The sequence below is a fragment of the Elgaria multicarinata genome, chromosome 4 (assembly GCF_023053635.1).
Source record: "Elgaria multicarinata webbii isolate HBS135686 ecotype San Diego chromosome 4, rElgMul1.1.pri, whole genome shotgun sequence".
NCBI classification, from domain to species: Eukaryota; Metazoa; Chordata; class Lepidosauria; order Squamata; family Anguidae; genus Elgaria; species Elgaria multicarinata.
Window position 1 is genome coordinate 60,712,881 of NC_086174.1, and position 16,675 is coordinate 60,729,555.

The 16,675-nt window shown below is 43.5% G+C and overlaps 2 protein-coding genes across 2 annotated transcripts; one reads left to right on the forward strand and one right to left on the reverse strand.

The window, feature by feature from the left end:
• Positions 1 to 55: 55 nt before the first annotated feature.
• On the reverse strand, positions 56 to 11,449 carry SPRTN (SprT-like N-terminal domain). Its single transcript, XM_063124387.1, has 5 exons — positions 11,159 to 11,449; positions 9,997 to 10,096; positions 8,767 to 8,895; positions 4,630 to 4,888; positions 56 to 2,736 (listed from the first exon to the last, which is right to left on the reverse strand). The coding sequence occupies exons 1-5, from the start codon at positions 11,422 to 11,424 to the stop codon at positions 2,021 to 2,023; spliced, it is 1,470 nt and encodes a 489-aa protein (XP_062980457.1). The 5' UTR covers positions 11,425 to 11,449; the 3' UTR covers positions 56 to 2,020.
• A 317-nt stretch (positions 11,450 to 11,766) lies between these two features.
• Positions 11,767 to 16,499, forward strand: EXOC8 (exocyst complex component 8). The gene is made up of 2 exons (XM_063124388.1): positions 11,767 to 13,358; positions 15,233 to 16,499. Exons 1-2 carry the CDS (start codon positions 11,802 to 11,804, stop codon positions 15,839 to 15,841), a joined length of 2,166 nt encoding a protein of 721 aa, XP_062980458.1. The 5' UTR covers positions 11,767 to 11,801; the 3' UTR covers positions 15,842 to 16,499.
• The last annotated feature ends 176 nt before the right edge of the window (positions 16,500 to 16,675 follow it).

The following is a 16,675-nucleotide window of genomic DNA, read 5'->3' on the forward strand; positions in this document are numbered from 1 at the left end:
GATTTATTTCAGAAATTCTAATTGACTTTTCTAAAAGAGACTCTGAATCCAGATGCTGTTTCTGTAAAGTTATTTTATTTTAAATTTACCAATGAATATCAATCATCAAATACTTGTCAGTCTTCAAATATTAATTTTCATCTTAGAGGAAACAAACCGTATACTTTATATGAACAATAATAGATATACATTAAAATAGGTAAGCATCATTTATAGGCACTTTACAGGTAAAGCAGAAATATAGCTCACCTCTTGCAGTCATGTATCAAATAGGCAAAAGGAAGTCTGGCTAGTGTATGGTAAAATAGCTGAAGGTCATCAACCTAATTCTTGTGAACTTAATGGGAATTTGGTCAGACCCCTAAAACCTAACTATTTAGTGGTAGGAATGGAACACCCTAGTCTACAGCAAACACTGATGTTTAACTCTTGGGGCTCAGACATAAATATAACCCACTAGTATACATAAACTTTAAACAGGAGGTGGAGTAAAAGTGGCCCTCCAGACACTTTGGCCTACAACTCCCAACATACTCATACACCCAGCTATGTGGGCTGATGATGGGAGTTGTATGCCAAAACATTGCTGGAATGCCACGAGCAGCCCACCCCTGCATTACAAAGTTGAAGGCAGCCTTGAAATTGAAGGGAAAAACACATCTCAACTCTCGCTCAAGTTCAAGGATGGATTTTTCCTTGTTAATGTTTAAGTACTTAGAGCAGTATTGGGCTAACAAAAACAATGGTGATTTCAGAACAAAAGCAAACCATTCCTGTAAATCCCTTAAAGAATGAAAGTCTGATAAAGAATTAACTTATCACAAGCCCTTCAGATTTCTATTTTACGGAAATCCTAACATTAAACAGCCAGTTCAGACTACTACAGAATTGGCTACAGAATTACATCAACGATTTTGCATGGAGAGCACACACTGCAAGAAATTTAACTAGAAGGGTTCATCCAAACACGTTGCTCAGTGCCAATCCCATGAACCATAAAGAAAATCCCATTTGCTAAACTGAAGCAAGGCTTACGAATGGTCCTTACCAACACAACACAAAAGGCAGCATCCAATGCTGTTACAGAGCTAGCGCTATGTCGTTAATGCTTGCTGGGCAAAGGAGAACAAGCGGTGATTTGCACACTCCTGAAATTTCGTGCCAAGTCACTGTTTTTGTCTTTCGTGCCTAGAAAGTGGCAATGATGTTGTGCTAGCTCAATGTCATTTGTGCTAGCGCTGTGACAGCATTAGGTACTGCCCATACATGCTATTTGCAAGTCTTTCCCAGTGTCAACCTGAGGATACAAACCATTACGTTCCCCAAATGCATATATTCTCAGCAGATATTTGTCCCATTTTATCCATCTTGGGTACTCCTTAAATTAAAAAAATCCTCTAATCCTCAGACACTGACAATGAAACAAGCCATTAAACTGTTTTAGTGTCAGTGCCATAATTTACGCCCACCCACCGCCATCCAAACTCAATCATTTTAACACTCTGTGGAAACTTTTCAAGGGTGCAATTTTAACCATTGTTATTGTCAGGTAGTGCATTGCTTCCAAGTGATTAACAGTCTGATCCACATGTAAGCTAACCTGATTTTATGCCACTGATATCAACTGTCACAAGACTTTATGAATTTAAGTATTATTGGTGTGCGATAGCAAAACAACTCCTTAAAACAAAATCCTTGAAACAAAACATACAGGTATTTTGATTATGCAAATACGCTTAGTGTTTTGGTTTGTTTTAAATCTTAAAAATCTAAAAACATGCACAATTGTTTCTTTCAAATTCTTATATTCTCATTTTTCTCATATAAAAGCATCTCCAAAGTCAGTTGCATTACTAGCTTAAATGTGCAGAGAAGAACTACTTATCCAAACTGAAGGAACATTAGACCCCACTTCACACAATCATCTCCCCAAAATATAAAATAAATATACATGAAAAACTCAAGTAGACAAACCCTGAGCAAAACAGCATTCTTAAGATAAGAATTGAGTGAAAAGATCTCAGAGACAAGAGTCTAGGTGCTCGTTAATTTTATCTTCCAAAACTTCAGAGTGGCAGACAGGGCAGCAAACTTTTCTGCCTTGATCACTGACAGAAGCAGTTGAACTATCTAAGACTGTTGGTTTGGCCTTTCTCTTCATAGAAGGGCTAGTCCATCCTGGATCCTCTTTCCTGATAAAGTAATTTTCAAAGGCAGCTGCATCTTCCATTCTCGCCCGTTTTGGTGGACCACCGTTGGGTGTGCTACTTCCTTGAGATGCAGTCAGGGATCTTGGAGTCGATGTAGTTGGTTCAAAAATGCTTTTTTCTGGTGGCTCCTTTGCCGGTAAACCCCACATAGCATTTGTAGGGCTTGAAATTGATCTCCCTCCATTAAATGCAGTGTTTTTAATTGGTGAGCCTTTAACGTTAGTGTAAGCATTTTTGTTACAAACTGAAATCTTAGGAAGCATGATGCTAGAAGCAAAGTTACTTTTATTGCTATCATGAGAAAATCGAGGCAAAGCATTTCCATAGGAAACATTTTGTTCACTTTTAGGATCTGTTCTACTCAAACCAGCTGGGGAATGAAGCTGTGATCTGAGCAGCTCTCTGCTTGTATGCTTGCTTGGATTTGTGGTTCTCTCCAATGATGACACACCACTCTTTCCTCCAAGGACATATCCTTTTCCACTAAAAGGAATTATGTTTTGTATCTTACCTCCATTAGTTCTTCCTGCAAATACAACAGACGTCTTTCAATTAAAACACTATTTCCAGCCATTACAAATAAGTGATTGTCACTAAAGCAACGTAGATTAACTGTTATGTCAACTAGGTTTACACAATCAGGGCTAAAAAGGCACGCTCCTTCACTGCAAAGCAGTGTTTATATATAAGCAATTGATACAAGCAGAAAAAAACAAACAGTTTTTGAAACAGATATTAACTAGGTTACAACATGATTTGTCAAAGCTAGAGGAGGCAGCAATTTGGAAGTGTTCTCACCACAGTTTGGAGAACACTGAAAGACAATTAGGTTGCTGGGTGTGGGCAATGGGAAAAATCAGGGCTTGTAGCTTTCAAATACACTGACCTGTTCATAAATCACAAAATAAGTGCTTCTGTTGGGATTGATGATGTGGAATGGAAATTCTAGACAACAAGATTCTCTTTGTACACCACAAACTTAATTTATAAGGAGTTTGATTTTTGTTATTCTTATTGTAAGCCAGTTTAAAGACATTGCGGTTGCAATGTTTTACATAAATAGAAAACCCAGATGTTTGAGTGGTCTATCAACAAAAACAAGTACATTTCAGTGAGGCTTGCACTGGTACAGCCTTTGAGTTTATAGTGATTATTTCTGTACAGCAGTGTAATAGTATTCAGATTCAGACATCTTGGCTTGGATCCTAACGAGCAGAAGCAAAAAGAAACTCATATAAGGAGACTTTCCTATCTCCTTCTCCCCCATACTGAACCACCCTTCTGTAGGGTTGGGAGAACCTCCTGAATAGTGAAGGATTGGGTGCTGGACTGCTCGGAAAGTGCGAAATCACAAAAAATTGGGCAGATACTTTGTGGTTTACAGCAATTCCAGCCTCCACCTACAACACATGCAGCCCATCCCTCACTATTTAAAAAGTTCTTCGACTCTTTGGAGACACTTTTTTGGGGGGTTGAAGAACAGGGAGGGGGCAGTCTATTTGCACAAACTTCCTTCTGCTCACATTAGTTAAGCTATTTTTAGTTCCACTTAAATAGAAGTTAGTCACATCTAGAAAAGTGATACCCGGGGTCTTTCCTTTTACACAGGAGCAAAATTATATTTATTTGGAAAACATTAAACACTACGATATTGTGTCTCTAGGAGCAATAGTCACCGCTGAGAAAAAAAACTTAGTTCTGACCTGGTTTACAAATAAGGTAAACCCACAGTTTGCTGAATTACCCGGGGTTTGTCTGCCAGACGATCAATTTATTTTCTCAGCTTCTCAATGTTTCCCCCCCTTGTCCTTCACCTGTTCTCTCCCTATATCCCAAATGTCTTTGCAGTGCTGTAGTACAGGCATCACACTGCAGCTTAAAAAAACCACTCTTGCTTGCTGCCTTTGTGGTCTAGTGAAACAATCCATGAACAACCCACAGTTCTGGGTTCACAGATAACAACCCATGGTTTAAACAACTGAAGTTCACAACCTAACAACAAATCACAGATTCTGTTAGCACAGCTAGGTTCATACAACATAATCCAGAATTCAACAACCCATGCCAGAAAAATGATAAAGAAAACTTCTAAGCAGCCCATGGATTCCACATGTATCTTGGATTGTAAAGTAATAGTGAAAAATATATATGAATAGAGCTTAAGAGTGCTACCCTGTCAATAATTCGATTTAAATTCAATGCATTTCTTTTTATTTAGCTATTCCTTTTTTCTGACTCTTCTATTTTCTCCATTGATTTTGTTTTGGAAAACTAATAAAATCTTTTTAAAAAAGAAAGTTCTTCAGAAAAGAATTGAAAAAACAAAAACAAACCCAGCCAGCCATTGTTAGTTTATCTACTGTTATGGGATATGGTTAAATATACTCAGCTGGAAAAGAATAAAACAAGATTCAAGTACCTTTGTCATCAGCTAGAGATTTTGTTTGCTGGTTCTTCTCTTTGCCTTTCTTTGAGTAGTTCTCTGGCTCTTTGATCTTGGTGAATGTGCCTCCACAGGACTGCTGGTGCTCAGACCACCAGGTGTCATTTGCAGAAGGTGCCCTATTCATTGCGCGCTTCACATAGCCAAAATATGGCTTTCTATTTTGACATGGACCATTACAACGCCACCAATGCTGACGATAGGAATCCACTTCATCGTGAAACTCATGATAGATCTAAAAGTGAACAACAAAAAACAATCCAAAATTACAATGTAGAATTTGTATCTCCATTTTGTGTTAACCAAGAGACACATAATTGATCTACGGGGGTACAAAGCGCTCATGCCAACGAGGGCTCTCCCAGTCACTACAGGTGAGAGTTCCACATGGATATTCTCAACTCAGAGAATTGCCAACCCAAAAGTAAGCGGAACAGCATCTGGTTCTCTGCAGCCTGGGTTACAGGTGATTTTATATGTTTACAACTAGTTAGTCCTATAGGCAATGTATGAACAACTGAAACGATGCACAAGCAATACAACAAAATAGCATAATAAAATGCAACAACAGCCAATCACTGGTTTGGCCATAAGGAATACACTATTGGGCTTGTGTGCTCACTCCTCCAGAAGCAAACTCCGAGTCCCCCCTCCCTGGCTTATGCTATCTGGATTTGCTGTAATGACCGAAACAGTCTACTGTTATTGTTAACCACGATTTGCCTATAAACCAAAAGAATAAAAAACCCACTTCAAACTCTGGTTTCTGATTCTAGTTTGGAAGCAAATTATAGTTAGCGATAACCAAAGTTTTCAAGATTCCAACACCACACTATGCTTACTGCAAACCAGGAAGTGGAGGAAGAATTTGCAAGAATTAGAGGAGGCGTGTGTGAGCCCACAGCATGTTCATTTATTTATTTATTACATTTATATAAAGCCCAATAGCTGAAGCTCTCTGAGCGGTTTACATGTTCATGACAGTAAAATCACAATTCCACTGTGAAGTCTTAACCAGGACAGTGTACACATCAGAGCTCCTTCCTAACCGTTACAGAAGGTTGAAAATCATCCAGGAGGTTGTAAATGCCTCCGTGAGAGAGGGAGTGGTGCCGGCCTCTTTAAAAGAGGCGGTAATTAGACCACTCTTGAAGAAGCCTAACCTGGACCCGGAGGATGTTAACAACTACAGGCCGGTGGCTAATATCCCCTTCCTGGGCAAGGTGCTTGAGCGGGTGGTTGCAGGACAACTCCAGGCACTCTTGAATGAAACGGATTATCTAGATCCATTTCAATCGGGTTTCAGGCCTGGTTTTGGAATGGAAACTGCCTTGATCGCCCTGTGGGATGACCTCTGTCGGGAGAGAGACAGGGGGAGTGCGACCCTGTTGGTTCTCCTGGACCTCTCAGCAGCTTTCGATACCATCGACCATGGTATCCTTCTGGATAGGTTGTCTGAGCTGGGAGTTGGAGGTACTGCGTTGCAGTGGTTCCACTCCTACTTGGATGGCGGATTCCAGAAGGTGGTGCTGGGGGATTATTGCTCTGTGCCGTGGCTCCTAAGCCATGGGGTTCCACAGGGCTCTATCTTATCCCCTATGCTGTTTAACATATACATGAAGCCGCTGGGGGAGGTTATCCGGAGATGTGGACTGAGGTGTCATCAATATGCGGATGATACCCAGCTCTACCTTTCCTTTTCATCAAACCCAGGTGAGGCAGTGGCTGTTCTGAACCAGTGCCTGGGCACGGTAATGGACTGGATGAGGGCTAATAAACTGAGACTCAATCCAGACAAGACAGAGGTACTGTTAGCGGGTGGTTCATCTGTCCGGCGAGGTGATGTTTGCCCTGTCCTGGACGGGGTTGTACTCTCCCTAAAGGATCGGGTCCGTAGTTTGGGGGTGCTCTTGGATCCAGAACTGTCACTTGAGGCACAGGTGAACTCAGTGGCAAAGAGCATCTTTTATCATCTTAGGCTGATATACCAACTGCGCCCTTATCTGGACAGAGATAGCCTAGCTACAGTTATCCATGCTGATAAACTCTCGTTTGGATTACTGCAATGCGTTATACTTGGGGCTGCCTTTGAAAACGGTCCGGAAACTTCAACTGGTACAAAACAGGGCAGCACGGTTACTAACAGGGACTGGCCGACGAGATCACATCACGCCAGTCCTTTTCCAGCTTCATCGGCTGCCAGTCCAGGTCCGGGCCCGATTCACAGTGCCGGTATTAACATTTAAAGCCCTAAACGGCTTGGGGCCAGGCTATCTGAAGGAACACCTCCTCCCGTATGTACCTGCCCGGACCCTAAGGTCATCCTCAGGGGTCCTTCTCTGTGAGCCCCTGCCAAAGGAAGTGAGGCAGGTGGCTACCAGGAGGAGGGCCTTCTCTGCTGTGGCACCCCGGCTGTGGAATGAGCTCCCTAAGGAGGTTCGCTTGGCACCTATGTTATATGCTTTTAGACGCCAGGTGAAGACCTTTTTATTCTCCCAGCATTTTAACAGTCTATAAACAAATTTTAACTTGGTGTTTTAAATTTGTAATTTTGCACTGCTGCTGTTTTTATCTGGTTGAGTTTTATATTGTATTTTATAGTATGGTTTTATACTGTTGTTTTATACTTTGAAGGTTTTTAATTTTTGTGAACCGCCCAGAGAGCTCCGGCTATTGGGTAGTATAGAAATGTAATTAAGAAAGAAAGAAAGAAAGAAAGAAAGAAAGAAAGAAAGAAAGAAATCTGAATTAGGGCCATTAGTTGCCCTAATCCAGAAATGCCATTAAAATCTGTAGAAATTTGGCAATTCACTTAATAGATTTTTTTTTAAAATCAAAGCCACTGCTTTTACAAGGCAAAAGCTACTAAGGTCAAAATAACCACCTGCTCAAATGGACTTGTTTGCCACCATCTTTTAAAACTAATAATTTATAAGAATTATTTCCTCACACTCCTTTTGCAGCCTAAAATCAGTTTCCATGCCGTTAGCAAGTCAAAAGAAACAATTCAAAGTTAAATCCAAAAGGACTTCTTGATCCCCTCCCCTTTACAGCCCCCACCTTGCAAATTGCTCTGAAGAATTCGGGGATTCTCCGAGATTTGGGGGACATACAGAGGGCTGTAGTGGGGAGGTGAAATACATTCCACCAACAGTTTCTGATCTGCTGCTGGACAGGCAGCTTTGGATAGAGTCAAAAGGTGCAATCTGAACTATAATTCTCCCATATACGTTCTAGACAAGTTTCTTTGCTTCTAGTGAAGTGTATTTACAGGAATTCAAGAAATGCATTCTGAAGAACCCTCATTTCTGCCAGCCCTACCTTTTATGTAATAGCCAGTGTCAGGACTGCAAGTCGTATATCACAAGTGGGCAAAACAATGCAAAATTTATGCCTGCTTCACAGGAGAAGAGGTCGAAAATGCCTGTTGCTGGTGCAAGCAGTTTGAATAGTTTGGTAATTATGAAGACTGCAATCCTACATTCCGTTTTATGCACTTAAATGTCAACAATTTAAGAAGTTTGCAATTGTTGTAATTTAAACTTAATTTGTATTTTGATTTATTGTTGATCATAAACACCGCCACTTCTATCCCTGCAGTGATCAAAAATAGATTTAACATTTTCACAATAAACAATGTTAATTTATACTGCAATCTTATATTTGTCTACCCAGAAGTAAGTTCTAGTGAATTTAATGGGGCTTACTCCCAGGAAAGTGGATATAAAACTACAGCTCTAATTTAACTTTTGCTTTTCTTACACCTTAGTATTTAAAGCACCACAATAAGATTAAGTTCCCCATTACATAGGAAAAAGCTGCCTTAAAAACTAACACTCAATTTTAAATTCCATATCCAGACACCATCATGAAGAAAAACAAACCTATTTTAATAATGGAAATTCTTCAGAAAGAATAACATTCAGACTCTTTCGTTATCCAAGTACATTTTTTAAAAAATTGCACATTCAATTACAACTTCTTTATGCAACTCTTCAAAACCTTGTCATCACTACTAGCCTGTGACTTGCCATCATGACAGATAGGCCTCTTAAGTTGTACTTGAAATATTCAGAAGCTTACAGATTACTTTGTACCACAAGAAACGTTTACCGTAATATTGGCTCCAGTTAAGCGATTTATCCGATGCATGTGTTTGCAGAACTCTGGGCCATGGGAATCATGATCTTTGTCATTATTCGTGACAAACAACAAGGCATGGATCATTTCATGTAAGAGGGTCTAAAATTAAAATAATTACTGGATTATTAAATGCTTTTCATCAGTCTAACAGATAACAATTGTTTACCTATGATTAAGTTCACAACCACCTGGAATAGATGCAGCCAATTAAAAATAAGCCTTAAAACTTTCTTGATCCCATTGTCCCATCCTTTGAGACAGTTTAGACATAATGATCCTGGCATTTACTTTAATCAGGACGAAAGTGCTGAAGCTGAGACAAGGGGATGTTGTGAGGCAGAAATGTATAGGCCAACACCTGTTCCTGCCTTCATAAGTCATGGTTTAAGACTCCCCCTTCCCACAAACCTGGTGCCTTCCAGATGTGTTGAACTACAACACTTAGCCAAATCTTGCTGCTTCTGAATGCCTCAGCACAAAGTCCTTCATGAGATCTAGTGTTATGTGCAACCCGGACAACGGTTTGTTGTTGCAATGCCGGACAAGCCACCCAGAACCCATGGGCTGTTTTAGGTTAGTGGGTGGCTTGTCAAGCTTCCATCAACCCACCCTATCCAGGTTTGCACACAATGACAAGCTACGGTGTGACCCCGCCTCAGCTTGAATATTCAAAATGGTGGCTACTACAACAACACAAAAACCTGCAGGGAAATTCCCCCACAGTGGTTCACGTTACATGCAAGCCACTATGTTATGTTATTAGAACCATTAATTATTACTATATCAGATGATTATTTGTTCTGGATATTGATATATTCCATAAATAAATGTTTAATCTTTTAATTAGTTGTGTCCTGGTCTGTGCGGATCAGTTGGCATATCTCATTTTATATGCTGGCTTTGAAGTTCACAGCCAAGGATATAAAGAGGAAAGCCCTATTGTTCTCTGCAAATCAGTAAGTGGTGGCAGCTGGTGATTTTGGAGCATTGGGGAAAGTCTGGACAGTGACCTCTTGGAGCCAGGGCCTTGAAAGGGACCCCTAGATCTGTCACATTCAGCCTATCAAATAACGTTCACCTACAGAGAGCAGAATTACAGCCAAGTGATGAGGTGCTGCCAATGATATGCAGCACATTCTCAGCATAATTATAGCCTTTTAAAATAAGAAAGCCTACTGCAGGATTTTTAAATTACGATACCTCTACAAGATCCTTCCTTGGTCGCAACTTTAAGAGTGGCTCACTAAGTCGGATGGAACACATGCCGCCTCGGCCTTCATAGCAGCAAACTCCGGCACACCTAGAAGAAAAACACAAACAATGCAAGTTTGTTGCTACTGCAGCTTGTAAAGCACAAGTGTAAACATTAGGCACTCCTTCTGCCCAATATAGGTGGCTAGATCAGACCTTTCTTAGGAGATACACAATCAAGGACTTTCACAAAAAGCTGCTTTACACTGATATACATTACCAGGTACTAACATTCATAAACTGATCAGAAGCAAGAGAAAAACAGTGGGATTATTTGTTTGCTTTTGTGGGATTATTTGTATGCCTGCAGTGAACTTGGTACAAATGCAACCACTAACACTTGGTAACAGATAAATTTTGCACAGACAGAACATTACAGAGTGTTTCTAAGACATTCTACACTTACAAATTAGTGTCACAGGCCTCATCTACACAGGCAGCAGAGTGGACCATATAACTTCCGATAGGAAAAACACCAAAATGTTGAATGTTCTCCTGTGATATTTTAATATTAGCAAGCAGAAAGCTAATAAAGCAGAGTGAAACAACCTTTCTCTGTAATCTACTATTCTTCTACTTGCAGGAATTTTTCTTTTAATGCTGGGAGACATTTTAAAAATGACACCTTCTAGGGTCCAAATAGGTACAATTTATTCTGCCATCTCATTCCAGGGATCCGTGTCAGATCCAAAACCCATATCCAAGCACAACACATGCCTTAGTAACACTGGCTCTTCCATCTGCACTTGGCACTCAGTTTAAATTAGTCTGCCCTGCTTAGGCGTCAGCAATAATTCACTTTATGCCCATGGTCAGAAGATGCCTTTATTAAAGCAAGCTCTCTATTTGGGGGCATTTTGGTCAGTCCCAATTAGAGATATGGAGGCCTGGGAAAAAGCAGGAAAAAAATCGGAAAAGCCGTGTCCCCCCGCTATCCCCCCTCCCGTGTGTGTGTGTGTTTTTGTTTTGTTTTTAGAAAATGGGGGTGGGAGGGAAGAACTGGGTTTCCCCGAATAGTCTCGGGGTTCCCACCCGCCCCGCGGCTCCACACCACTTGGCCCTAATGAAGGCATTGCCCGACGGCGGCTTCTCACGCCCCCTTTTACCGTACAGCGTCATGCGCGGGCTCCACTTGACCTCCACGGCCGCCAGGCGCCCCCAAAAGAGGGTCTCGTTGAACTGCAGGAAGAGGCCTCGCACGTCGGGGCTGGGATCCAGCAACTCCCAGGCTTCATCCACCACCGAGAGGGGCCGCGACGGCGAAGCGGAGGCGGAAGCGGAGGCCGTCGCCGTCGCCGTCTCTACCGCCTGGACCTCATCGTCCTCCGCTTCCCATTCTGTCTGCAGCCGGAGCGCCAGCAAGAAGTCGCCGTCCATCGGGCCTGAAGGAGGAGCTCAAGTAGCCCCGCGAAGAGCACCCAGCCAGCGATCACAACAAACTGTTCAAAGTCCAGCGCATGCGCCAAAGAAATTATTTGGCGGTCACATGTGCATCCCCTTCCCTGCCCGCCCATTACCACCCCCATCTTGCGCAGCGCCCAAAACCCGGAAGGTAAACCGCGTGTGCCTGTCTGCCTAGCCTCTAGTCTACATCTATGGTTCAGTGATGGATGCGCACGGCGCATATCGCGCTGACGACCTGCCGCTCCGCAACGCTTCTCGTTCGTTCTTCCGTCGCGCTCTGCTTCCGGCGCAGACGCAGTGGTGATTGCTGGGTGCGCTGGCCCTCGGTCTCTCGTTGCTCCGGTTCGGACATGGCGCTGTCTCTGGGCGAGGTGGCTGCGGGCGGCGGCGGCGGCGGCGGCGGCAGCCGTTTGAGGCGACAGCTGGAGTCCGGGAGCTACGCGGCCGAAGAGTACGTGAAGCAGCTGTCCCAGCAGTCGGACGGGGACCGGGACTTGCAGGAGCACCGGCAGCGCATCCAGGCGCTGAGCGAGGAGACGGCGCAGAGCCTCAAGCGCAACGTCTACCAGAACTACCGGCAGTTCATCGAGACGGCCCGCGAGATCAGCTACCTGGAGAGCGAGATGTACCAGCTCAGCCACATCCTCACCGAGCAGAAGGGCATCATGGAAGCCGTCACCCAGGCTCTGCTCCAGCAGGCCAACACCACCGACCGCGACGACCCGGCCCTGGGGGGCGCCCGGCGAGCTGCCGCCGACCCCCACACCAACCCCTTCCTGCCCCTCTCGACCAAAGACTCCTCGGCCAACGAGGAGGGCCGTCAGCGGACCCTCACGACCCTCCTGGAGAAAGTGGAGGGCTGTCGGGACCTCCTCCCGGAGAGCCCTGGCAAATACCTCGTCTACAACGGGGACCTGGTGGAGTATGATGCTGACCACATGGTGCAGATTCAGAAGGTGCACGCCTTCCTTATGAACGACTGCCTGCTCGTGGCCGCCTGGCTGCCCAACCGTCGTGGGACCTACCGTTATGATGCCCTCTACCCTCTTGATGGGCTGGCTGTGGTCAATGTCAAGGACAACCCACCCATGAAGGACATGTTCAAGTTGCTCATGTTCCCCGAGAGTCGTATCTTCCAGGCTGAGAATGCCAAGATCAAAAAAGAGTGGCTGGAGGTGTTGGAGGAGACCAAAAGGAACCGCGTTCTCAGTGAGAAGCGCAGGCTGGAGCAGGAGGTCCCAACACGGGCTCGTCCCCCATCCCCCCCAGAGGCCACCAATCCTTTTGAGGAGGAAGAGGAAGATGAGACAATGCCTGAAGAAGAAACGGTGGATCTCTCCCTAGAATGGATCCAGGAGCTGCCTGAAGATCTGGATGTCTGCATTGCTCAGAGAGACTTTGAAGGGGCAGTTGATTTGTTAGATAAGCTGAATGAGTATCTGGGAGATAAACCTGTGACCCAGCTAGTCAGGGAGCTACGAGCAAAAGTGGATGAAAGAGTCAGGCAGCTCACTGATGTGCTTGTGTTTGAGCTGTCTCCAGATAGGTCTTTACGGGGTGGGCCCAGAGCTACCCGCAGAGCTGTTTCTCAGCTCATCCGCTTGGGCCAATCAACCAAGGCATGTGAACTTTTCCTTAAGAACAGAGAAGCTGCTGTTCACACAGCCATCCGCCAGTTGCGCATAGAAGGTGCCACTCTGCTGTACATTCACAAGCTCTGCCATGTCTTCTTCACCAGCCTCTTAGAGACTGCGAGGGAGTTTGAGACAGACTTTGCTGGCAGCAGTGGGTGTTACTCTGCTTTTGTTGTCTGGGCCCGATCTGCTATGAGGATGTTTGTGGATGCATTTAGCAAGCAGGTATTTGACAGTAAGGAGAGCTTATCTACTGCTGCTGAGTGTGTAAAGGTAAGTGTCCCAAGGGGGTTGAAGGAGGTAAAGCTGTATATTACACTCCACATACTCCAGGTAGCCACTGTACCTATGTTATATTTTCTCTAGTTTTCTAGATAATATAGAATAGAGTTGGAAGGAAACCAGTGAGTCATCTCGTCCAACTTCCTATTCTGAAACAGGATATTTTATTTGTGAGGTCTGTGTTGGCTTTCCATCCCATGCTCCACTTGCTCCTTCACTTGAGCACCTCTCCTTTGTGAGTGATTTTATAATGTTAAAGGGATTGTTGCTTAATTCTAAAAGAGAAACACCTGCATTTCTTGCTCTTCTAGAGATAAAAAGCCCCACCCTCTTTGGACTAGGACGATGAGAGCAGGCCTCTCAGGTGTATTGTCTCTGCAGCTTAATAATATGTTATCAAAGATCTTGTGTCATTTGCCAAATGTACTTTTTGCTCTACAGGAAGGGAGCGGTTGAAGGATACATGCTGCTTGACAGGAAAAGGCAGGAGTGATCGCACCAACAAGCAGCAATATCGAATGCCTGACTTAATGGTGTGGCAATCCAAAATATGCTAGTGCTACCAGGAGTTGCACTCAGAACAGGCTGTAGTGGTTGTGATATATTCTGGGCAATTAATTTTACCCACATATGGAGCAGGTTGCCTCAGCAGAATTGCATCTCAGCCCACCCATCCACAGTCAGTTGTGGAAGAAGGTAGTCTCCCTTTTCCACCCCTGCTTCTTTTGGGAGGAGGAGACTACTGTGACAGATCTTACATTGCCTGGAAAGAGCAGCTTGGATATCCTTGCCTTCCATGTGCTGTGATACAGACTGCCTTTTCCTGATGGCCAGAACGATGGCAGTGATGGAGATAAAGGCTGGTCTTACCCCTCCCTCAATGCCTTCCTTGCAGGTTTTACTTCTGTACTCGCATAAAGATTGTGGTCAGGAACCCCTGGCCCGGATCTGGCCAATGGGGGTTTCCTAGCCAGTCTACCCATTTCTCTCCTTGGCCCGACCCCCTCTCCCCATCCTCACCTAATATTTAGCCCTAGAGGGCTGCCTTCCTCTAGCAGAAATATTTCCTCTCTCCTTGCACAGGGTGATCATGCCTCTCTCTGTGCATGGAAAAAAGGACTCCAGTGATGTCAGGGGTGGGATTTGGGGGGAAAGGAGAGGCTTGGGAAGGGAAGGTCCCACCCCCTCACATGTTCCGGCCCTGAGGGTGTCCCACAAGGCAATCCATCCTTGCTTTAAGTTGCAGTTGACTTGTTCTGTTCTTTTCATTGGGTCTTGGTCACAACTAATGTTAGTTTGGACTTACGTATTTGTTTTTAATGTTAGGAGGAGACACATCCCAGAACAAAGCTGAAGTTGGTTTCTAGTTCCTTATTCAACATAGTCTGCATGTGCAGATTGGATAAAGAACTGAAGATCATCTGTTGACCAGAAATAACACTGGTGTATGTCATGGGGCAGGCCAAGGCTTGGTTTGGGGTGCAGTGGCATATAAACTTCAATTCCATATTTAATCTGCTCATGCACTAGCTTCCGTGTTGAATAAAATGCTGGGAGTAGCCTTTTGGGTCAGGAATGTATGCAGCATCTGTGACTTGGCTTTGTGCTTAATTCAGAGCCACGATATCGAGGCTACATATTTTTCTTTCTGTCTACACCCTCTTTTACAAGACAAAGAAAGGTTTTTTAAAGAAGCACAAATTGGCTAGTTGTGTTTTTTTTTAAAGTCTTGTTTAATTTATGACTTGTTTTACCTGCTGTTCTTATGGGGTGATAATTACCTGTCTTCTGGGGTGTTGCAGTGTGTCTCTGTTGTGCAACTACTCCAGGTGTAGTAAAATTAATAATATACCTTGTTGTTGAAGGTGGCGAAGGAACACTGCAACCAGCTCAGCGAGATTGGTCTGGATCTGACATTCATCATTCATGCCCTACTAGTGAAGGATATCAAAGGTGCTCTGCAGAGCTACAAAGATATCATAATTGAGGCCACAAAGCATCGTAATTCTGAAGAGATGTGGAGGAGAATGAACCTGATGACCCCGGAAGCTCTAGGGAAGCTTAGAGAGGAGATGAGAAGCTGTGGCGTGACCAGTTTCGATCAGTACACTGGTGACGACTGCTGGGTGAATCTTAGCTACACTGTTGTGGCTTTCACCAAACAGACCATGTTCTTCTTGGAGGAAGCTCTTAAATTGTACTTCCCTGAGCTGCATATGGTCCTGCTGGAAAGTCTGGTGGAGATCATCCTTGTGGCTGTCCAGCATGTTGATTACAGTTTACGGTGTGAACAGGACTCTGAGAAGAAAGCATTCATCAGGCAGAATGCCTCTTTCCTTTATGAAACTGTCCTTCCTGTTGTGGAGAAGAGGTTTGAGGAAGGAGTTGGGAAGCCGGCTAAGCAGTTGCAAGATCTGAGGAATGCTTCAAGACTGATGCGCGTTAATCCTGAAAGTACTACCTCTGTGGTGTGAAATGCAATGCCTCCATCCTTCACATATAAAATGTTATATGTATACACCTAATATATACCTGTATATATACAGGTATAATATACCTGTGTGCACACAAGCCTTTTTCATGCCCCTGACAGCAACCAAATCTAAGAACACCTACTTCTAGCTAATCATGCCCTGCAAACAAATTGGAAGGCAAAGGAAGAGAGAAGAATTAAAGCAAGTACTGTAGTTAGAAAGCCGCATATGGCGCATTCCCTCTGATGGCATTTTAGACTGAGAAGGTCAACTGGTGGCAAGACTGGTGTTTTGGTCCAAAAACTAGTATTTGAATGAATAATTTAAGGATAATTAGTACGATCAAGAATAATCTCTAACAAGTATAAACTGGTTTGTAGGAGTATAAATTATGGGATACAATGATTCCATTATATTGGGCTTCAAAAGAAGAAGCTATTTAGGAAACAAAAGCATAATTTATTCTTCGGTAACTAGAGGAAAGATGTAAAAGCTGAAGCAAATACTTGATTTCAAAAAGACCCAGCTTGAAATACCTTTTGAAAATTAAAACTTGACAAGAGCATAGAATTCACAGTCTTATAAGGAGAAGTTCAGTTTGCGATATGAACCTTAGCAACAATAAATACTACTACAATTGTAAAGGACTGCAATCAAACATGTTTCCTGTCTGATTTGTGGCAGTTGAGAATTGAATAAATGCAACTAACATGCAGGGCCAGTTTATTTATTTATTTATTAATTACATATTTATGCCGCCCAACAGCCTAAGCTCTCTGGGCAATTTACAACTAAAACCATAAAATCCAGATTAAAACTTTAAAATCACATAAA